The sequence below is a fragment of the Agaricus bisporus genome (assembly GCF_000300575.1).
Source record: "Agaricus bisporus var. bisporus H97 unplaced genomic scaffold AGABI2scaffold_5, whole genome shotgun sequence".
NCBI classification, from domain to species: Eukaryota; Fungi; Basidiomycota; class Agaricomycetes; order Agaricales; family Agaricaceae; genus Agaricus; species Agaricus bisporus.
Genome location: NW_006267368.1, coordinates 2308829 through 2331041, shown reverse-complemented (window position 1 = coordinate 2331041; position 22213 = coordinate 2308829). Strand labels below are relative to the sequence as shown.

Below are 22213 nucleotides of genomic sequence, written 5' to 3'. Positions count from 1 at the left end.
ATGCGGATGGTAACATGTCGGAAGACCGCCGTGCAATCTCAGGATTTGCATTTATCATAAACGGAGGTGCCGTTTCATGGAGCGCAAAACGACAAGAAATCGTTACTCTATCCACTACGGAATCCGAGTACGTAGCAGCAACTCATGCCGCCAAGGAAACTCTATGGCTTCGCTCCCTCATTTCACAGGTATTCAACATAACTCTTCCCACTACGCCTTTGTTTTCCGACAATCAATCGGCTATCGCATTAACAAAAGATCATCAATTTCATGGTCGTACAAAGCATATCGACATTCGTTATCATTTCATACGATGGATAGTCGAAGAAGGAAAAATCCGGCTTGTTTATTGTCCAACGGAGGACATGATTGCAGATACGTTAACAAAAGCGTTACCATCTCCGAAAGCAAAACATTTCGCATGTGAGCTTGGGCTCGCCACGGTTTGAGGGGGAGTATTGGATGAACAAACGCGCGTCGAGTATATGAGTAGAAGAGGTATGACGAAAACTTCCTTTTATATTCGGTTTCACTCGTAGTGTACAAATGTGGCTCGAAACTTATGTACACCTCAGTTCTCGTCCCCGAGACTGAGGTAGGCTTGATAACTCTTCTCTGTTGTATTTTCGTCTAATTGTACTTGTATTAGCGTTGTATTCTTTCAGGTATACGTCAAATATATAGTTCTCGTCCCCGAGACTGAGCGTTGTATTCTTTCACACATCTCTACTTTTCGTTTGCCGAAGAATTACTGCTGGAGCTGACCTAGAAAAGGAATTTAAATCATGCTGCAGAATGCATTAATGATTATCGATCTCGAGCCCTGTAGTTGTCTCATGACCATCCGGCTCATGACACACGGACATCACTCCGAAAAATCAGACCGTGGTCTTCCATAACATGTGACCCATGCGGTTATCCTCGGCTCATCCAATCGCTCGAAAAGCAAAAATTCATTTATTAGGCGCTAGCGCTTATAGACAGGTTTCTACCCACTACGACCCAGAAACGATATTAACGCATAACTAGCATCAAAAATCTATATGAGCGACATAGCGGGATATAAGAAAAACTTTTCCACTTGCCTGCCGTCAACCCTCCATTTATTTCCCATCTTAGCGTCGAGTTCTTCTGCGACAGCGCGATCAACACCAACGACAACGTCAGCTTTATTTGTTCGCAAACTCAAGATTGGGAAAGATCCCGCAAGTGCTCGTAAGGATTCGTCAAACGGCGTCCACGGGGGCCATTTGATGTCACCAGTCAGCCTGGAGCGAGGGACGGTCATTAGAAAATGACGTTGAACTGACAGAAACCCACTTTCTATAGCTATATAGGACGTCAGGATAATCAGAGAAAGTTTGAGCTACATGCACTTACTTTAAGTCGCCTTTGAAGATAACTAGATCACTCGACCTCAGATGCTCGTACAACGGAGGGGCCAGATCCTTCATATTCCAATACGGATACGGTGACGTCCAAAATTCGGCCTCACCCTGAGTGTTTTCGCCCAGCGGCGATTCATCAGGAACCGATAGTTTGAAGACTCCCTGTTCTACATATCCTTCCCATCGTTTGACCATCACAGATAACTGTTCCCAGCCATCAGGTTCGTCTTCAGAGTTAGCCCTCTCAAAGAACACTGGGTTGAGAAGAGAAAAGAATCGTTTGAAGTCTAGGGGTGTAACGTCCGACACAAACCAGGGAATCATTTTGGGGCTAGCATGATTTAGATTACGACGAGGGTGGGGGGGAGATAGAGGTATAAACCTACTGGAAGACGACACTATCAACATGCGGGGTATACGTTACCAAGAAATCTGCAAAGACAAGATCCGTGAATAGCTGCAAGCGATGAGATATTAGCACAATAATGAGCAGGGGTATACTTGCCTCAAATCCAGCTATAACCATTCGTAAGATAAGTCAGTAGTCAAGGCGATTACATAACAACGAGACGCACAATTATCGAGTACGAAATCCACGCGACCGTTTACCATCGACTTTAAATGGTTCCATGCAGCATCTTGATCATCCTTCAAAATAAATTCATGTTTAGCAGCTTGCGCTTCTTTGCCGACAGCTTGTAGCCTTTGAATATCGGAGATAGAGACATGCGTTAGAAGTGAGAGGTCCTAAGCAACGGCAAGTTCAGTATCTCGATAATGATGTAAAGAGGACTTGATATACAGTTGCGTTTCCCCTGTATGTTGGTGAGAACGAGATGAAAACCGTGGAGATAATACTCACCAAAGACTCATTTGAATCATCTGACGGAAAACAACCTCCAATTGACCGTCATCAGGCTTGAGCGCGATCCCGAGCTCGTGCATCGTTCCGGCAAGTTCTTTAATTTCTTAGGAACCAGCTCGAGAAGGCGATTGGAAAAGTACATACGGAAAACAGAAGTGCAGGAGTGCTTGAAGGTTTTATCCTTTTGCGAGAGGAACGGATCGAATTGACGCCATTGTTGAGATGCGACAAAGTAAGAACGCAACACCCGGTACCTTGACGAAATACGTCAGTAAAGGGTAACGCAAGGGTAAGATCTACTCGCAGGTAACATCTGAACATGAACATCAGGAACCATGTTCACGATTGAACGCAGTAGAAACTAACTCAGCATAAAGCCAGGGTGCAGTAAACCACGTATCCTTCCCGTTCTCGGACAGAGCTTTCAGTTCCGCATTATATATGTCACTGAGTAGCTCTCCATCGTTCGGTATAGGACTTTCGAAGTCGTCAATAGAAGTCAGAGATAGAAGTTGGCACGGACTTCAGAGGTTTATCTCGAGTCATCTCATATTTGAGCATGCTGATCTTGTTCATGATGGATGATGCTTCCTCGATCTTGACATCCCCCACTTCCTTGGGAACGGATCCTTCTTTGATCATGAGAGAAATTCCATGGCACTGTTGGTTAAGCTCGTCGATGACTCCGGTGAGGATTGTCGGCCACCTTCTCAACACCGTTTCGTAGCTAGCGAGGTGCATTCATAGTCGATATGGATAAAGCTCGGAGGTACATACGAAAACCTGTATTACTTTCATCAGTTTGAACCCGGATATCAGAAGATCAAGCTTACCCTTTCTTATCAGTGGGGTCATACGGTGCATAAGGCAATTGACTAGCCATTGAGAGTGGCCAGTGTGCATAGATAAGGAAGATACCCAGGTATCGTAAATGAGGTTTATGTAAGCTCATTTATTCCGCTTTGTAATATGCCTGCGAGAACGCTTTCATGTGGGCAATTTCTTCCTTCATTCCCTCGTGAGCTGCGAAAACAAAGATTATCGGTTCATGCTTTGAGATGGTGACGGTGAAAGTCGCACTCAACCAATGTGTTTGAATCCTGCCTTCAATCTGCTGGAGGCAATGAGATGTGAGGAACTGGCGTTTAATTGGCTCGCTTCGCTGGCTAGCTCTCTCCGCATCCACCGGAATTTCCTTAGCCTCGAGGCAGGTTGATAACCAAGTTGGAATGGAAGCCTTTTGGATGCCTGGGATGGAAATCGTTGTAGATAATGGGCAAAAGGAAGAAAGTGGAGCTGCAGTGATTTCGCCACGTCCTCATAGCATAGAGGTCAAGTGAGTTGACTTTGATCCTCTTTAGCGATATATCCGCAGCTGATAGACATTAAGTAGTGGCCCAAAAATCACTATTTGCGACTCCACAACCGCCCCAAGGTCTATTTCAGGCGTGATTAGATGGCCGATCTTGTTGAGAAAGTCATTCCGCTTCCAGCCTGTTCTGATAGAGGTCATGGAAGCAGGCAACTTGGTGGGCACGGGAGCGGCCAACCTTGTGAATTATAGTGGATTAAGTGTGAAAGGTGAGCCACGTGTCAGAGTCTTTTCCTGTCCTAGTCGCCTCTCTTCGGTAGCCACACATGACGGCAACCTCCCGGAACACTTGACCCGATAAGAAGCCGCGTTCTTATCCAAATGGTGACTAACCTCCAATCTGTACAACGTCGAGCGATAGTTAAAAAGCTTCTTCGGCTTTGCTGATATGCATATCACCATTATCTCTTCCTTGCAAGCTGTCGTGTCTCCTGTGAGCTATGAAGAACTGGCTCAGGCTGTCGACCTGGTCACTCACTCGAGATGATTCTATCTTCGGTCCAAATTCGAGATGGAGCAATAAGGATATGGACCCTGTACCTCCAAAACAAAGGACTTGGTCTACCTGGAACTATGTTGCGTACTGGCTTTCAGATGCTACATCAATTGCCAATTGGCAGCTGGCCAGTTCAATGTTGGCTGTTGGGTTGTCGTGGAAGCAAGCTTTACCAGCCATAGCAGTCGGGAATATCATCATCGCGGTAAGTCTTGCGCCCAACTCCGTATTCAATTGGGAATTAAGAATCCTCTCTTAGGTTGTCATTGTCCTAAATGGGACAATCGGTGCTCGATTACACGTCGCTTTCCCGGTCCTTAACCGGTCGTCGTTTGGATTTTGGTTCAGCTACTTCAGCGTCATTAGTCGAGTCGTCCTTGCTCTATTTTGGTTCGGAGTCCAGGTATGATATGTCTATCTCACGTCAAACTCCGTGTACTAAGTTTTTATTGTCAGACGTATACCGGTTCAGAATGCATGTACCAATGCCTGAAAGCTATATGGCCGTCTATTGCACGTATTCCCAATCACCTACCAGCTAATGGAGCTATAACCTCAGTCGGCGAGTCTGATTGTTTTACCATCTGGATTAAGCTAATGACAGCAAACAGGAATGATGAGCTACTTCATTTACTGGCTCGTACAATTCCCAATCATGCTATTGTCTCCGCAGAAACTTCGCCACTTTTTTACCGCAAAGTCCATCATCGTGCCCCTCGCGTGGCTAAGCATACTCATTTGGGTTATGGTCAAGGTCCCACCGAGCAGAAGTTTAAAGCCTCGACATTCAACCCTCACCGGTTCTCAACTCAGCTGGGCATGGTTGAGTGCGATAAACAGTGCTTTAGGCAATTACGCGACCCTGTCAATCAACATACCTGATTTTACAGTGAGTGCGTAGAATTGTGACTCAAGAGGTATCATATTCAACGAATCTAATAGCGATATGCGAAAAACGAACGCAGGTTGGTAAACTCGCTTGTATCAGCCAACTGATGCCAATGCCTCCCTCACAGCCAAAAAGTTCAGCTAATCATCATTTTTTTATCCTTCACTTTCGTCGCATTTATTGGTATTCAATGCTTTCTAACTCTCCTCCCCATTCGCTCAACGATTTTCATATCAGGCATCGCCGTGACGTCGGCTAGTGAGGTACTTTACGGTGAAATTCTTTGGGATCCTCCTCGTCTTGTAGATATGTGGGATAATCGTGCAGCAGCATTCTTTGCCTCATTTTCCTTCATGCTTGCGACTCTTGGAGCGAACATATCAGCCAATAGCTTAAGCGCTGCCAATGACATGACAGTATTATCTCCATCATACATCAATATTCGCCGAGGCCAAGTTATTTGCGCTATTCTTGGGGGATGGGTTTTATGTCCATGGGAGATATTGGCCACAGCTCCCAGGTTTCTATCTTTCATGAGTGGATATACCGTATTTCTAGGGCCCTTTGCAGCTATGTAAGTGCAGCCCCCTCCTTTCGTCTCATGTGTACTTACGATATGATTCTATTAGCATGATAGTTGATGTGAATTTCTATCATTGAATGGCCTGTTTCAACCTCTGACACTCTTTCTCCTTTCAGTATTGGCTCGTTCGAGGTTGCAAAATAGATGTTCCCGCCTTATATGATCCCAATGGTAGATATCGATATTGGAATGGAATTGTAAGTTTGGCATCTTCCTTAGAAGTAATGAACACCTCAAAGGCTCAAAACCCATTCCTTTAGAATTGGAGAGCTTTTGTTACCCTAGTGGTAACTGTAACGCCCAACCTACCTGGTCTCATTCACAATATCAATCCCGGCATTTTTGTAGGCAACGCTTCGTTTATGTTTAATGTCTCTTGGATGACCGGCGTAAGTCACGTATTTCAACCTGTGATGTGGCGCTTTGGCTCACAAATACGAAAGTTCTTCGCAACGGGACTCATCTATTGGACCCTTTCTACGGTCTTTCCTCCGGTGGAAACTTTCGTTGACAAGACTGTACACGGGTATCATTCGTCACAAAAAGATACTATTGACTCAGTAGATATTGAAAGGATCTCTTCTGATAGGAAGAATGATGAGAAAGACGCTAGTTTAACTCTGCCGTGACTTCGATTGCGTACATAGTTTTATATGTCCGGGTTGAAGGATGTAGCGTAAATGAAAGGCTACGGCTATCTGGAATGTTTTTGTTTTGGAGAGTAAGATCCAGGGCAGTGGTACGCTGTCTTCGTATTGATGTAGGTGGCGAAGTATATTTAAACGGAGTTCTTGTGGCAATGCTCCATGACATATTCGCTGAGATATTGTCCGAGATCCACTATGTCAGGTGATTGATATACTTCGCTCTATTCCGGTGTTCATCATGTATGGTTCCATTTCACCACTGAATATGCCGAGCGACACTGCTATACCCCTGAACCAGGAACACAACCGCTTCGCACTCACGCCACCATTGGATTGGATTTAGCGAGTGAGTTGGGCAACATCTCGTCCTTGGCGAGGCCTGATGACTCTCTTGATGACTCTTGAAATGCTTGATAATGTTGATCAATCATATCAATGATGATCATGATGGAATGTAACCGCGTGACTTGTGACGATCTCCGGTCTACTCCTTCGCTCGTTCAAACGTTAACATTCATCACTCGGGGTTAGATCCTCTATTACAGCAGTCTTGGATAGTTTGTTGCTCCACTTGTCACCCATGCTACTCAGTCGTTCTCTCAAACGCGTTCCTAACCTTAAATTCAAATGTTCTCTGAACTTCTCTACAACGTTCCTCCGCGGAAATGAAAGCTTGACAAAGACTATCACTGAATCTGTGGAGAAAGAAAACAAGGGTCTCAAATCTATGGACCAACTTCTCAGAGTGGTCAGTAAGTCTGGCTTGGTATTCCCTGACATCCACATGCTCATGTCCGTCTCTAGGAGAGCATAGCAACCCGGCCTATTACACGTGCTCATTCTATTCTACATTCAAGCACTGCACTAATTCTTCTGTCTGTAGGATTGTACCCTTGAGGCCACCTATACCATGGTCCGAAGTCCTATTGAATGCAGCACCGCGCCACCAACTAGTTTCTCCTCCCGTCGTGCCCGATGAGCCTCTCATCCCTCGAAGTATGGGTGATTCGTACTCGGAAGTCGTGCTTCCTTTCGGATCATCACCTGAATTGATGGAACAATATACGAATGCATCGGGTGGCATTCGCACTGGAAAGTAAGTATCGTCTTGCTCTCGTCAACGTGAGATTGATTATTATTGGCCTACCTAGACTCATGGAACATTTCGACTCCCTTGCTGGTTCGATATCCTACAAACATATGCTCGGACCGACTGTTGAAACACTTGGTCGTATTCAGGAGCGCGGCTTTTACATTGTAACTGCATCTGTTGACAGGTAAACACTTGTCCCCAGGAGTTATCGCTTGAAGTACCTACGTGCAAAATTCAGGCTAGATATGTTTGCGCCTCTCGACCCATCTCGAGATCTTCGGATTAGTGGTCAAGTGATCTATACTGGACATACCTCGATGGAGGTTGCTGTCAAAATGGAGTCCATTGGCAAAAATTTACCGGAAGAAACTGTTCTCATCGGCAAGTCTATATTGCGAAACTGCATTGCTTACTAATAGGTAATGTTAAGGTCGCTTCGCGATGGTTTGTCGAGATGCAACTACTCATGGGGCGAAACCCGTCAATCCTCTCATCACCTCAACTGCGGAAGAACGAGCTCTTTATTCCCTCGGTGAAGGTGCGTTATTTACTTTTTTCTATTGTGTTCAGTTTGTCTGAATGATCCGCAAAATAATAGAAGTTAAGAAGCGGCGCCAAGCCAATGCGCTTCTATCTCTTTCTCGTGTGCCTCCGAATTCAGCGGAAGCTACAGAGCTTCACTCATTTTTTCTACGATACGGCCGCGAGCAATCGGAGGATGATGCCGAACGTGTCTGGATGGGCGATACAATTGTCAAAAAGACCATGCTTATGTTCCCTCAAGAACGAAAGTAAGCTTATCCTCGCAATTCATACGCATCAGCTAATCAATTTCAGTGTACATCAGAAAGTCTTTGGTGGATACTTGATGCGCCTCGCCTATGAGGTTCGTTTTTGTTGACTCTCTACCGAAAAGACTGATAATTTTTTTTGATCAGCTCGGGATCACAAATACTGTAGTGTTCACTCGTGGTCCAGCTCGATTTCTCTCACTCGATAGTATTTCTTTCGCTCGCCCCGTCCCTATCGGTTCCATTCTCAGTTTAACGTCTCAAATTCTTCACACGACTTCAAGCCCAGATTATCCCACTATCGTTGTATGTCTTTTTTGTGTCTCGCGCATCCCTGCGATCTTTTTTCGCCCTCTGATGTTACGTATCACCTTGACAAGTATATTGATTGGATTTTCCCATAGCATGTAGGTGTCAAGGCGAACGTCGTTGACGTAGAAACGGGTTCTGAACGAACGACGAACGACTTCCGATTTACATGGGCTCAGGAACATGGCAAAGGTTCCAGTGTCCCCAGAAAGGTGGTTCCGAGAACGTATCAAGGTAAACGACATATGTGAACTCCACACTTGTAGAGCAAAAACTAATGTGTATGTATTCTCTTTAGAGGCGATGTTATGGCTTGAAGGCAGGCGCGCACTTGAGATTGGTGCCGAGATCCGTGGTCGCAGAACACGTTGACTAGTTTTGAACGTTGAATGTGCATTGTGTGTATAAAAATATGTACGATTTGGAAATGGAATCATACTGATATTTGTGCCTTGTTTGATATATTGTTGTGTAAATGGGGATTTGAAACTATGTTTGGTCTTTCGTGAGTAACCGTACATCCGCGTGACATAGTAGAATCTCATAGAGTCAATTACACACTATGGATCGATGCAGTACATATGAATGGTTGACTCAATTTGGATTGAAGACCATTCGATCAAGACGGAAGAGGACAATCACGAGTGGGGAAAGATGACACATGGCAATCGAAATGACCCTACCATAGATCTGATCTACGTGGACAGTTGACTGCAGTTGATGACTCACTGGCTCCCCTGGTTAATGAATAACAGCAAGATGCGCCCCTATGAGAAGCCGTGTGGCTCTCGGCTAACTTGCCCGCTTTAATCCAGAAGCCTTAAGCAGCTAAGCTTTCCCCGGCTTCCCACCCTCCCATCTCCAGTGCTCCACCTTCTTCTCCTACTTCTTCGAGGGCCACTCCAGACACAGCTACCTTCGACGATGGACGCTCATAAGAAGGATGACGCTTTTTACGAGGTCGGAGTTGCAAGTCTATATTCAAAGAAGCCAAGAGTTGTTTCCGATGATGAAAAACGAGCTGTCCGCAAGTTGGACTATACGATTATTCCTGTGATGACGATGTTTTATTTTTTGTCATTCCTAGTACGCCACAAATCCCTCTAACCTATTTAAGAGACGCCTTAATGACTATCTACATTTCAGGATCGTGCTAATATCGGTAAGAGGATCCCTATTGCGAAATCTATCGCTTCCTTACAAGTCTTTCCATAGGTAATGCACGCGTTGCAGGCTTGCAAAAAGATTTAGGTCTTACCGACCACCAATATCAAGTTGTCCTTACTGTACTCTATGTGTAAGCGCATACTTTTCCTCTCTGTTTTATTCCTCCGCCAGACTCAATGCCATTTTCAATTCAGGCCCTACATCGTTTCCGAGCTCCCCTCGAATCTGCTCCTCAGATACGTCGGACCTAATATCCTTATGCCGACCGTCCTTACAGCTTGGGGGGTGATCGTCACACTCCAAGGTACGTCTCTTGCTGTACATATTACTTCGACCTCATGGTCATAACGCTTGTAAAGGGCTTGTCACTTCTTATGCCGGTCTCGTGGTCGTCAGAGCTTTTCTGGGGGCCATTGAAGGTCCCATGTTTCCTGGAATTGTGCTCTACCTATCCGGTTTTTACACGCGGCGCGATTTGTCACTTCGGTCAGCCAGGCATTTTATGAACTTGACTGAATCTCACTTTTTCCCGTTCCTTACCTAGCATCGCTCTGTTCTTTTCATCGGCGTCTGTAAGTATCCTCTTTCTTTCAGCAGTCTATACAGGTTTAAGTAATACATTTAGCTTTCGGGGGCCTTCTCGGGATTGTTAGCGGCTGCTATCCAGAACATGGATGGTGTAGGTGGCAAACCAGGCTGGGCTTGGATCTTCATCCTTGTTAGTTGTTACTCAGAACTCAAACCCCAAATACCTACTCACGCATAATATGAACCTCATAGGAAGGTCTATTCTCGGTTATCATGGGTGTCATCGGATTCTTCCTCGTCCCTGCCACTCCTCAAGACTCTAAATTCCTAACCCAATCCCAAAAAGATCTGATCAAATTCCGTCTGGAAGACGATCGTCCATCCGTTACACCCAACATTCCCTCCGATAAATTTTCCTTCCGCGAGATCCTTCGTTCAATGACATCTATCCATGTCATACTTTTATTCATCATGCTATTCTTCGTTGGGACGACACTTTACGGATTGGCGTACTTTTTACCTTCGATTGTGAATCAGTTGGGATTTAGTCCTGTTAAGAGTCAACTGTTGAGCGTTGGACCGTTTGCGGCTGGATTTTTTGGTATGGTATTTTTTCTTCTTTAGTAGAACATAAACTGACGTACAACCCCAGTTACCCTCATCGCGGCTTATTTCTCTGACAAGTATGAAAACCGTGCCGTCCCAACCGCTATAATCGCGGCTCTCGGAGTAGCAGGTTTTGCGATGTACCTCAGTACGCCATGTTTATATTCCTATCTTTATTTTGTTCAAGCTCGACTAACTTGATGAAACTTTTTCCTCAAAATAAAGGAACGACTGATAAATTTGTAGCATACGGCTCACTTTTCCTCACTGTCCCGGGAGCATATGCCATCGCCCCAGTTCTCTCTGCATGGATGGCTAATAATTCGGAACCATATTATCGACGTGCTTCTAGTGTCGCTTTCGGTTTCATCGCAACTAATTCTGTGCGCCGTCTTTCCTATCGCGCATTGCAAACGACAGTATTGACGCGTCAAATTTTATTAGGGTGGAATTCTTAGTACATGGCTTTTCCCTACCAAGGAAGGTCCAAGATTCACGCAAACGACAATCTTAGATATTTGTTTGTGAGTCATGATCGAGATTGTTCACCAAAGAATTTCATTCGTTTACTGAACGCGTCGGGTTTTCCCCTTTTAGCCAAGCATTTGTGATCGGTCTGACTGCCGTCAATGTCGCGGTTCTTTATTACAGAAACCAGCAAAAGAGACGAAACCGTGACAAGATACTTGCCCCCTATATGGATGAAAAGGATCCGGATGCACATTTGCGAGCTTGGATAGAGTTGGGCGATAAACACCCCGATTTTATCTATTCCTTCTAATAACAACTTCCATTTTTTTCTACTAAACAAAAATCACATGTTAATTTTGTAAACTTGGACTCGAGAGGAGGTTTCTGAGAAGATCGGGCGATCAAGCGTGTGGCAAAATTAAGGAGAAAAAATAGAAACCATCGCGCGTCGATCAATGATCATTATAGTAACGCTCCAATGTATTTCGCATTATTCTCTGCGTAGCCGCTATGTAACAATTTTGTGACATGAATCTGGAGGGCGTACTCCTGAATCTTGTCTAAATATATTACAAGTCCTTAAGCTTAAACTCGTCCTTCTTCTCTAACCCCAGAGATACAAATCTCCGGATTGCCTGCTGATGGTTGTTCGCAGCCCTCAGATACTAGACTTTATCGGCTTTATTCTGGAATGTTTTATGTGTCCGAAACTCTTCGGCCGAACGATCTCGTTAGTGACTGGTGTATAAGAGATCAAAGAAACCGTAATAACGGTTCCGTACCGGTTCCGTGTCACGGTGTATGCTTGCAATCTGGGGAGGTTGTTCTCATCGTATATCGGCTTTGATCGCAAGATTGTCGCTTGGCCTTTCGGCTTTTGGTTAAAGATAAACCCTAACCACTCGTCTCTGCAATGTTTTTCCCCTTTGACCGGAATTATACCATTATCCGACGGTGCCAAGCACACCATGCCATGTTGGAAACACCTAAAAAGACAAAGGCGTGGAGAATCATTGATTTGGTGTGTTCCTCCTCCTGTTACAAATAGTATTGGAATGACAAAGGAGCGAGGAAATGCATAAAGGGGTTTTTGGGAACATGATTAAAGGGGAACTGAAAGCCTATTTGGGCGGGGTTGAGGCCGGTACCTTTGGTCCTAATGGTTATGTACGCTTGTAGAGCGAGGGTAATATGCCAATACATCCATTTTTGTTTTAAGAACTGATACAGAATAGTAAGCACGCAGCCACGACAGAATCTGAGATGAAAAAAAAAATTCGTCCAGAAGTTCGTTCAATACCATGATGGTTAGAGCATGAGTCATCTGTGCCACAACATCCTCGGCGAAATTTCCTATATTGTTCTGCCGATGTCTCTGCGCGACTTTGAGCGAGTCTCTAATTATGATAATCACATCGTAAAAATAAACTTAGTGCTTCAGCCAAAGAAATTGCTTCTCTGGATAAGTTCAGTACATACATAAATAACCATTTTCCCTGCGACTTTAGATTATCAATACAGGAGAAGTTTTCGGAACGGTTACAATAATAAGGAAGGTATAGAACCCTGTATCCTCCTGTACCAAGATGTTTTTAGAATCGGGGTGAATCGAAAATTGCGGTCTATGCGTGAAAACATTTACAGAACCGAAAATCCTAGCTGATCTATCCTTTCCAAATCTATTTCGGTTTAAGAAGTGCAGGACTTCGGTTGACGTGAAAATAACGCCGAAAAAGTGTGGTTCGAGTAAAGCCGAAACTAAATGAGATTACACTGAGAGGCATTTAGGTCAAGTGCATTTAAACGTTTAGATATGGATTCTGTTTCAACTATACCTATATAGTTATACAATTATATTTAGTTTGTATTACTTACCATATCTTGACCGGAATGCCAACGGCTAGTGAAACGTTCAGTCTTTGTTTCATTCGAAAACAGTGCTATTTTCATTCCAACCGAAAACGAGTCATACGACTTTCCTTTTGCTACGTTTTGGTAACCCACGGTTCCTGACGGTTTGTTAAATGATAGTAATTAATGCGATGGTGGAATTACGACCTACAAGCGGTTTCAAGGCTTTTGCTGGCAGTTACCAATCCCACATTTTTCCTGAGTGTCTCTGCATCCTTGGAAGCCGTCAACCTCCCCGCCAAATTTTGGGTAGGCAGTAGACACCAAGACAATTCTGGTCAGCTCCGCCGCAAGTTGCTCCGCTCAAGATGTGGTTTCTCGACAGTTTTCACCAATGGCCTGCACGTCAGATGGATGACGAAACTGAGCAGGTGCTTACCGCCTATCCAAATAAACCAGGAAGGCATATCAATGGAGTCAATAGTAGTACCTATTTTCTTACGAACGGTGACGCTGTATCGGTCGGGAAGCTTCACTGGACGATACGCTGCGTATATAGGGTAACCATTAACAAGTGTAGATCATGTAGACTTATTTAATGTACATAGACAACTGCTTGATCATTTAGATCATTTGCGTTTACAATATATCTAATTGTACATGGAATGTATCTAGAGGAGCTGGTCATTCCAATTCCGATGTATAATATATACGCTTTTCATTCTGGAGCCTGAACTAGGCCTTCAAGCGCTGAAAAATTTAAAGCCAAAAGAAATCAGCCATCGGAGACGGACTCGAGAAGGTGGATTTCTTTCGAATTTCCAACTAACGACACTTGTCAGTACATGTTTTGGTCCCATACAGAATGGCGTATACAGGCGCTTCCTTCTTATTTCTAATCCGAATTCATGTCCTTTAGGCTGCTCAACGGGTAATCAGAATATTTCTCGCAACCCGCAAGCTAGATTTGCATTATCTTATCTTATCAATCGAGAAGCCCGATCAGATCTCTCAGATGATTCAATATAGTAATTTAACTTATAGGTGTTCGAGAGTAATAGCTCAGAGTCTGTACTTGTAAGAGGAGCGTAGGATTTGGTTTATATCCATCAATAGGCTTAGGAGGGACCTGGGAGGGACGAGTAACAAATGTTAGTAAAGTGTACAAGGATCATTTCAGGGTCGATTTTTGTCGTCCAGATCCAGCTAGGACTCATATCCTGGACGATGAAAATAAGGGCACATCATGGAGGTTGATGCACTTGCTAGAATACAAAAAACCGCACAGGGTTCCAGGGGGTGTCCGCCGGTGAAAAATATCGCTGGTCACCGGCCAAGGGCTGGCTGCGCTTGACACGCCGAATAAGAGTAATTTGGTGGATAGTTTTTCGAGAGGAGGTACAGAAAGCTGGCTTGTACCTCGAGTCGAAACGGAACGTGTCTTGGCCGCTGAAGCACTGATAATCGGAGGTAGAATCGCTGTGCTCCTTGTGTCTGGAACTGAGATGGTGGTAAATTGGAAGGAATCACGACTCACCCGATGGAAGTACAGAGCAGAGCTTCGGTTGGAATGTACTGACATAGTTGTGGGTGCCCGGTGGCTCGTCGAGGTTTGGTGCAGGTTGAAGCTGATATTTGGCCGCTGTGCAAGATGAGGAAGTCGGACGATTGACAGCAGAGGACGCTCGGACGCGTTAAGCCCTACGTTATGCTGAGTACAACTGGCGTAGTGTGTGGTGTTTAGCCGTCATGGTGGGACGAGAGCACACTCCGGAGTCGTGAATTGTTGCTGAGGATGCAGGGAGTAAAATGAGAAAAGCCCCCCGTGAAAAAATCGCTGTGAGCGCCAGAATATAGGCAGGTCTATCCTGGTATGATAATCGGATGGTCAGCGGCAGAAAGAAGGAGGAAAAATGGGTAATGTAGTAGAGGAATCAGAAACAAATTCGGGAACAACACCAGTGCGTGACCCGACATCCGACCATTTTCAAACTCACCCTTTCACCACCGTCAGGCTGTTCTCGCGTCTTGTCTTCGTTTCGTCGTCTACAGGGCGCACGGGCCCGTTTTGAATATTTTCAGAGTGGACGGAGTGGTTTTAGTCGACATTTTCACCTTGTCATGTTCAATGATCGGTGGGGCATTTTCTTGTTTCAAACCCACGCGCCTACGATTGGACCACAACTCTTGCGTATATACAGTCCAAGAGAAGAGTAAAGCTGAACTTGAGGTCATTTTTTCTCGTGTATAGGTATTGGTGCGTCGTTTTTGTCAGGCTCCTCATCAGTCAGAAGATCTTTCCTCACCATTCTCACTTTCTCAGTCCCCGTCTTCTCAATACTTGCGCCGGCGAAGTGTGGTCTTACCGACGTGTCTGGCGCACTTATTCCGTACATATTCCTGAATTCGAGCAGTCAAGAGCTTGCGGACGGATGGAGACCCCCTGTTTCGAGCTGACGGAGAAAGGTGCGCAAATTCGCTCTCAATCCAGCCTGTATCTCTCTATTCATTGACCAGAAGATAGCTACCGACTTTTGCCATGCCATCATGGGATCTTAGGACGAGAGAGAGGAAATTCTTGTCATGAGTCAATGACCTGGATGTTGATACTGTCTCCGAAATGGTTGTCGACGCCTCTTCGCTGGCCTCTTCGCTCTTCAATGGCAATTGGCCAGAAATCAATACATTCCCTCCATTCCTGAGCTATAACATTCCGGCACGTCGTCTGTGCAAGTTGCGCTCTTCTGCTGGCACCCTCAAGACCTCGGCGTTTTACCGCAGGGCAACGGGAATTTTTCTGCCCCTTTCACCGGTGCTTTCTTTCTGAGCGCACGTTTCTGGTGCAGTTGGTCACTTGGTTATCGCCCGGTTTCAAAACCATCCTCAGGCTTCGCAGACAAACGACGGTTCCAGTGGCTTCTCTCAGGGTCGTTTCTTCGTAGCAGTACACCTGAAGGGCTTCACCGATATGTCCAAGCAAAATATCTCAGGCATTGTATTCTTGGGGTTACATTTGAAGCAATAGTCATCACCGTCCGAGGTAAGTTACTTCGTTGGAAGCTTTGTCTCTCCAGGTCTGACGAAATCTTCAAGGGCTTGACAAGCTTGATGTGATAATTCACCCAAAGACTGGCGCCATGAAGTCAGGCAATATCGCCTCAATCAGCACGATTCTATCCATGGTGGTGGTTTGCAAAGTTGCCCGGTTGCCCATCAATCGGAGCACTTTATATCCGATACCGCAGTCTACCACTTGTCACGGTCACGAGACGTTGTTATCGCGAAAATGGCATTCTGACTCGACGACAGATGGTAAGCGTGTGTATGGGATTCTTGGAGCTATGACATGTGTGGGAGCGCACGACAGCGTTCGAGAGCTTGCCCGGGTGTGACGCGAGCTCGATTGCGGCACCCAGTGGATGATGCTATGCTTGACTTTCCTTGCCTTGCGAGCAATATACGTATACACGCGTTTACGGCCTTTCGGGGCTATGCCTTCCGGGGTTGAGTCACTGCGAGAGATTTCTTTGGCTTGCTTGGAAGTTTTCGGCCAAGAGAGGGACGCGAAGGGGACCAGGCCAGAGCGTAAAGCCGAGTGAGGGACCGTGGCCTGTGTCATGAAGAAGGAAGAACTTTTTGTGGCGAGTTTTGTTGATTTTGATCTGCGGGAGGATGTTCCGCGAAACGCAACTAGGAGCAGTGGGCACGTCGTGGGGAGGGGCGCTCATGACGTGGGGCAGAGGATTCGTAGAAGGAAGCTATGGACGGTCATGCAAGCCAATAGTGAGGCGGTCCCTCTGAAGGAAGCAGCCCCAGAAACGCTGGATATTCCGCGCGTTTTCGAGGGCTTTGCAGCCAGGATTATGAGCGAAGGAGTGAGGGGGAGTGAAGATGGTTACAAGTTCAGCTTGGACTTAGACGACGAAGGCGTCTGAAGAAAGCTCTGAAGTTTCTGCGGTTACTAGCGCTTGCCTCCTGCCCGTCGTTCCGAACTTGCGTTACAAGCATATTGTGCAGCCCAGCCTGACGAAGTTGGTTCTTTCCTGAAACCCCTTTGAATACATGACACTCAGTCGATGTTGTTCTCTTCAGAGCTCGCTGCTGCCGACCACGATGCTTCTTGTCTTGCTGCGTGTGAGGGAAGATGATTTAGTTGTGGCATCATTGATAGGCAGCCGTGAGGAATGACCGCGCAGGAGTACCAAGAATAGACCGCCAATCTCAACGGAAGGCGGGCGTCCTTCCTGATGAGCTCGTGTAGAGCAGGGAGAGTTTCTGGTTACTATTCTACACCCACTGAAGAATCCCCAATCTATGTTGAATGCCTTTCGCTATCTTCAAATCTCTTAATCTCACTCTTGGGGGACCTTCAGCATGGAGCTGTCCATCAGGAACGCTACTACACTCAAATTCGCCTCTACTTCCAAATACGACGCCTGGCTCAAAGTGATCGACCAAGTGAACCTGCTACTTTCGTGGTGTGGGTGCGGGATGGCGCGTGATCCAGCAGGGCAGGGTTTTGTGCGTGGTTATCATTTCAGAATAGGATAAGTCCGTGCCCTCAAATGTACGTATTTCCGGCCTTTTATTAGGCTCACCGGAAAACGGAGCCATCGCGCCTTTCGTTCGCTTCCTTCCTTTATCCACACTCATTGGTTTTCCTGTCCTCCTTTCTCTTCTGCTTTCGCTCTCATTTTTAATCCTTTTGTTGGACCTTGTTCGAGGCTTTGCCCGGTAATGTCCCAAGTTTATTACTGCGACATTGACTTTGGGAGGCAATATCACCTTCCTGGAGTTGAGCCGCCCAGAGCTCCTGCTTCAACTTTTTCGGCGCAGCGTTACGACCCTCTTCGCCTTCCTTCACCATTATTCGTCGGTGATGGGACGACAGAGCCAAGGTTTCACAACGTGCAGGAAATGGTTCTGGCTGAGATGCCTCCCGCACTCGCGTCTTCACTCACATTGCCGCCGCCTCATCCTATCGTGAGTCTCTCCCTGTTTTTTCTGTCTATCCGCTTGATAAAATTCTGATGCCGGTTTTGCGAAGTTGTCAATGAATTCGACGCGTTCTGATGGTTATGCTGGGGATTTAGGCCTCGGAGGGCGAGAGACGTGGGTGCAGAAGGTGCACATCATTGGCATCCTCAATTTCGACGCTTGTAGCTCACTTCTTGACTATTATTCTCATCCAGCTACGCAATTCATACGAAAATGCTGGAAAATGTGTCTGCTTGACCTGGCGGGGCATCACTGCTTGTTTCCTTGCCTCACGGGCCTCATTCCATGATGCTGTTCAATGTTTCTCTGATGCTATTATGGTACGTCAGACCCGACCTTTCCCTTGATCTTTCTTGTGCTGATAAATCAAATAAATGTCAGCGAGCTGTTGAGCCTCTCGTAGGAGTTGTCAGGGGGATGATTCCCGAAAGGGCACCTGTCACCCGCGTTGCTCTCCAATGAACATATTGACATCGCTTCAAATTGCTGTCCTGGACGAATCCTGGGAGCCTCAAAACTATTATATGGTTAAAGTAATGGCTTTATAATTCTTGGAAACCCCACGTTTTATTCTGTGGGTTGAATTTGTTTGATGTATCATTGATTTCATTGTATATATGAATTGTTGGCCTGCTGATTCAATCCTTTTACACTTGGTGTTCCAGCCGCAGCGAAGATGTCTGAGTTTGACAGATGAATAGATGATATTTAAACCCAGACTACTGATTGTGCATTTCGTGCCGAAGTCTAGGTTCTAATAAAGCGCGTTATGTCTACTTCTTGCTACGTGTTGACAACATTTACAGCAGGGTGTCGGAGATACATGAACCTATGTTTACCCCTCAAAAAGGGACAACGAGTTCAATTATGCGATACTGATTGACAAGTCGACAGCTGCATGGCTTCTTCCGTAGATCGACCAGACATTTTCCGAGTTTGATAGAAGACCTTCGCTCGCTATTCGGTTGATGGGGCTTCCTCGGTCATAACCTTAAAATTATGCAAACCCGAGGAAAGTTCGATAAAGTGTCTCAGGAGGTATTTATACTTACTGAGAAATGCGGTAAGAAGCCGTTGAGTATTTGAATCGGCGAATCGGCGAATCGCGGCACAAAACGGTCAAGGGTTCTGTAATTTGGTAGCTAGTCACACTCACAGTAATAGCCGTTTTCAACAGATATAAAATTTGAGAAACTTTGTGCAGAAAGATCAAGCAAGAAGCAAGAATGCCGCATTGGTTATTAAACTGGGGGGTAAACATCGTGATCTGAGTCTAGTTTTGCCTCGTTCCTCTTCTTACGGTCAAGTTTACCTTGCACAATCTCATGCAAATCCACCAAAACGGGGGTGAGCGGAATAGTGGAAGACAATTCCTTATCACCGGCACCCTTGGAAACCCATGGACTCCCGTGTCCTTCCTCATGATCAGGCGATGCAACATTTTCCCCTCCAGTCTCATATACGGTGGCGGTACCGGCGGACGAAAGCCTTCTATGATGAGATATTTCTGTAAAATGCTTGTCAACTAATTTGAGAACCTTCTTCATGCTTTCTTCCAATGGAGGTTCATCGACATCAGCACCAGAAACAACCTGCATCTTCTTCACGGCGTTCAAGACAGATTCAACGCCGCAAACGTCTGACTTATCACAGCAGTCGGTGTTCAAGAACCAGTCGGCAAACTTAAGAAACTGGTATCGCAATTCTACACGGAAAACTGTGTTGAGTTCAAGGCGTGAACAACGAGCGAAAAGTTTACCTGCTGAGAGGGCGTCGGCGTCTCGTGTATCTCGAATAGGACATTTGATGGAGGTGCCAATATATTGTTTCTCGGCTGATGCCAGATAATTTCCTCCTAGACCCTTGAGTGTACCAAGGTGTCGAGACGAATTCTTGATTCGGATATAAAGCTCGACCCGATGTGGGAGGAGGGCACGATGAAGTTTTGGGTTGTGAGTGATGAAGTGTTGAAGGGCATGGGCATTCAGGAAATCTCTTCTGAGGTTTTCTTTATAAGAATCAGAAAGGCGCGGCTGGGACTTTTCATCAACCACCCCACTGAGTATGGCCTTGTATTCTGAAAGAGCTTGCTTTACCAGAGGGGTGCTCTTTCCAAACAGGTCTTCGAATGTTTCTTCCTCGGCTGTTGTCCCATGAAAACCCTGCAGGCAAGTATGGATGATATGAACGGCATTCGGTTGGAAGACCAATATCTCCATAGCTGAGGCTAGTCCGTGCGCTAGGTAATACGAATATTTTCTGGAGCCAGTTTTAGAGGTTTGAGGTCCCCAGCTTTCGCGTTGATCACGCCAGACATCATCAAATAGTTGCCAAGTATAGTCTGTGAGGAGTTTGACCTGTTGGGAACGCCACTTCAAAACTTTTCCGAACCGCGGAAGTAGGCTGAATGGTAAAGTAACGACGATAGACAATAGCACGCAGCCACGATGAAGAACCCATGAGATCGGAGATTTATAAGGACATTGAGGAATGATCAATGTCGATGGAAACATCCATCCAATGACCGACTGAAGGAGTGGCATGACTGTGGTGATGATCAACAAGAGCGCTACCACACCACCAACTATAACGACCGGAATCGCCACTTGTTTGTTGACCGACCACAAGAGGTACATCAAGCCGGTAGCGAAAAGAACAAAGGCACCTTGGACGGTAAGCAAAAGGAACCCCGGTACGTAAGGTACTCCCCAGCCCAGTAAACCCTCGAAACGAAGTTGGCGGAGGGCGAGTGCATCGTCATAAGCTCTCTGCTTGAGCTCTTTGCGTCGAAAAGTGGAGAGCCATTGCAGACAGAGCGTGCCGACCATGACAGCACTAAGGCTCAAAGTCATACTCAGGAACCACATCTGATTGACAACAACCTCGCTGTGCCGGGGATTAAATTCGAAGGTCGTCACACTGCGAGGAGGCACAGTTCCTCGTGCGTCCGTATCGTTAAGCAGCTTGACAATGTCACCGAGAAGGGCAGTAGACACCTTTCTGTCGTCTACTCGGAGCCACCCGAAGGACATAGTTGAGAAGGCAGTAACGATCCCCAGGAACAAACTGGCCTAGATTGAACGAACATATTTCAAACTGAGCACGAATGGGTGGATTACGAAGAGCTTACCACGATCAATAACCCGGATATCTCGTCCTTGAGCTTTTTGTAGAGTTCTTCGTCTGCTTTGTCTACCACCTCGTAACACCGCTCCCAGGGATCTTTGGGGGATTCATTGATTGGAAAACGATAAAATTCATTTTCACAGGTCCAACCCCCCTAAGTGAGAGTGAGTGAGTTATATAATTCACGCAAGTGCGCAAAAATCAACCTCAGTAAATGGGGCCTGCCTTTGTTCACTTGTATAGAATCCAGATTCGTTTACCTACTCAATATCAGTCCATGCCATAGAATTAGCTGGATGAGAGACAAACCGTTTGAGTCTTTCGGTAATTAGAAGGCAGTCCATCTTCCGTCCTGAGCCTGAACTGCAAGAGGAAATGAGCGCAGCTCACAGAAATGATACAAAAGGACCTACTGTTTTTCGGAAGGCATCCATGAGTACCGGAAAGGTGAGGCAGAGGGGACGAGGGAAGACCTTATCGAACAGTAGATGAAAGAGTTAAGAATGTTCTTACGAGCCACCTTATTTCCGCGCTTCTGCGCATTGGAAATAGCACAAGTGTTAGAACTTTGCCAGAATGTCACGGCGTCACGCTGTCACATCTGTCACATATTTTATTATGTAATAATTTCCCTCTGCTGCTACAGTTCGACGGAGGCTAAACTATCGGCATACTGCTAAAATGGCGCAAGCTACAGATTTACCAATTGAGCTCATTGATCTTATCTTTTCTTTCCTACCTCCGAACCATGCGGAGCAAGTACAGTGGAGGAGGGCGGCGGTGGCTATCGGAAGAGAACCCCGACCAGACGGATGGAGGTTAGAGGATCGTAGGTGCGTAGTGTGTGGAAGAGTGACGTTGATAATGTGGGACGAAGTATTGGAGAGACCCTGGATGTTGCAGCGATGGAATAACCCGGACTTCCGTCGTTGGGAACCGGTCCGGTTCTTTACGATGTGCCCGTGTGGAGAAGTAATGGCAACATACTTCGGCAGGGATTGGTACGAAAGGTTACGTCCTTAGGAGTTGTTTG

At 45.9% G+C, this 22213-nt stretch overlaps 8 protein-coding genes across 8 annotated transcripts; 6 read left to right on the top strand and 2 right to left on the bottom strand.

The window, feature by feature from the left end:
* Positions 1-940: 940 nt before the first annotated feature.
* Positions 941-3147, bottom strand: AGABI2DRAFT_222284 (hypothetical protein). The gene is made up of 13 exons (XM_006461426.1): positions 3087-3147; positions 3031-3036; positions 2777-2980; positions 2605-2730; positions 2398-2507; positions 2251-2347; positions 2191-2203; positions 1947-2135; positions 1775-1845; positions 1381-1719; positions 1321-1329; positions 1086-1268; positions 941-1025 (listed from the first exon to the last, which is right to left on the bottom strand). Exons 1-13 carry the CDS (start codon positions 3134-3136, stop codon positions 989-991), a joined length of 1434 nt encoding a protein of 477 aa, XP_006461489.1. The 5' UTR covers positions 3137-3147; the 3' UTR covers positions 941-988.
* Positions 3148-4065: 918 nt separating this feature from the next.
* AGABI2DRAFT_222281 (hypothetical protein) lies at positions 4066-6291 on the top strand (the record flags this gene model as incomplete). The annotated part of the gene is made up of 11 exons (XM_006461425.1): positions 4066-4326; positions 4381-4524; positions 4578-4679; positions 4726-5010; positions 5064-5086; positions 5138-5193; positions 5248-5584; positions 5640-5652; positions 5710-5790; positions 5854-5982; positions 6037-6291. The coding sequence occupies 11 exons, from the start codon at positions 4066-4068 to the stop codon at positions 6220-6222; spliced, it is 1617 nt and encodes a 538-aa protein (XP_006461488.1). The 3' UTR covers positions 6223-6291.
* A 947-nt stretch (positions 6292-7238) lies between these two features.
* AGABI2DRAFT_151226 (hypothetical protein) lies at positions 7239-8805 on the top strand (the record flags this gene model as incomplete). Its single annotated transcript, XM_006461424.1, has 9 exons — positions 7239-7336; positions 7392-7517; positions 7572-7714; positions 7764-7871; positions 7932-8124; positions 8171-8219; positions 8272-8430; positions 8529-8667; positions 8732-8805. 9 exons carry the CDS (start codon positions 7239-7241, stop codon positions 8803-8805), a joined length of 1089 nt encoding a protein of 362 aa, XP_006461487.1.
* A 500-nt stretch (positions 8806-9305) lies between these two features.
* Positions 9306-11563, top strand: AGABI2DRAFT_222276 (hypothetical protein). Its single transcript, XM_006461423.1, has 12 exons — positions 9306-9519; positions 9580-9595; positions 9649-9730; positions 9795-9904; positions 9960-10086; positions 10145-10172; positions 10226-10318; positions 10381-10729; positions 10781-10882; positions 10960-11117; positions 11179-11258; positions 11332-11563. Exons 1-12 carry the CDS (start codon positions 9358-9360, stop codon positions 11513-11515), a joined length of 1491 nt encoding a protein of 496 aa, XP_006461486.1. The 5' UTR covers positions 9306-9357; the 3' UTR covers positions 11516-11563.
* Positions 11564-16395: 4832 nt separating this feature from the next.
* On the top strand, positions 16396-16680 carry AGABI2DRAFT_192979 (hypothetical protein). The gene has a single exon (XM_006461422.1). The coding sequence runs from the start codon at positions 16476-16478 to the stop codon at positions 16653-16655; it is 180 nt and encodes a 59-aa protein (XP_006461485.1). The 5' UTR covers positions 16396-16475; the 3' UTR covers positions 16656-16680.
* On the top strand, positions 16674-16991 carry AGABI2DRAFT_143366 (hypothetical protein; the record flags this gene model as incomplete). The annotated part of the gene is made up of 1 exon (XM_006461421.1): positions 16674-16991. One exon carries the CDS (start codon positions 16674-16676, stop codon positions 16989-16991), a length of 318 nt encoding a protein of 105 aa, XP_006461484.1.
* An 802-nt stretch (positions 16992-17793) lies between these two features.
* AGABI2DRAFT_178628 (hypothetical protein) lies at positions 17794-18711 on the top strand (the record flags this gene model as incomplete). Its single annotated transcript, XM_006461420.1, has 4 exons — positions 17794-18039; positions 18104-18181; positions 18249-18374; positions 18436-18711. The coding sequence occupies 4 exons, from the start codon at positions 17794-17796 to the stop codon at positions 18514-18516; spliced, it is 531 nt and encodes a 176-aa protein (XP_006461483.1). The 3' UTR covers positions 18517-18711.
* Positions 18712-19295: 584 nt separating this feature from the next.
* AGABI2DRAFT_178627 (hypothetical protein) lies at positions 19296-21628 on the bottom strand (the record flags this gene model as incomplete). Its single annotated transcript, XM_006461419.1, has 5 exons — positions 21594-21628; positions 21490-21543; positions 21185-21334; positions 19814-21125; positions 19296-19759 (listed from the first exon to the last, which is right to left on the bottom strand). The coding sequence occupies exons 1-5, from the start codon at positions 21612-21614 to the stop codon at positions 19296-19298; spliced, it is 2001 nt and encodes a 666-aa protein (XP_006461482.1). The 5' UTR covers positions 21615-21628.
* Positions 21629-22213: the final 585 nt, after the last annotated feature.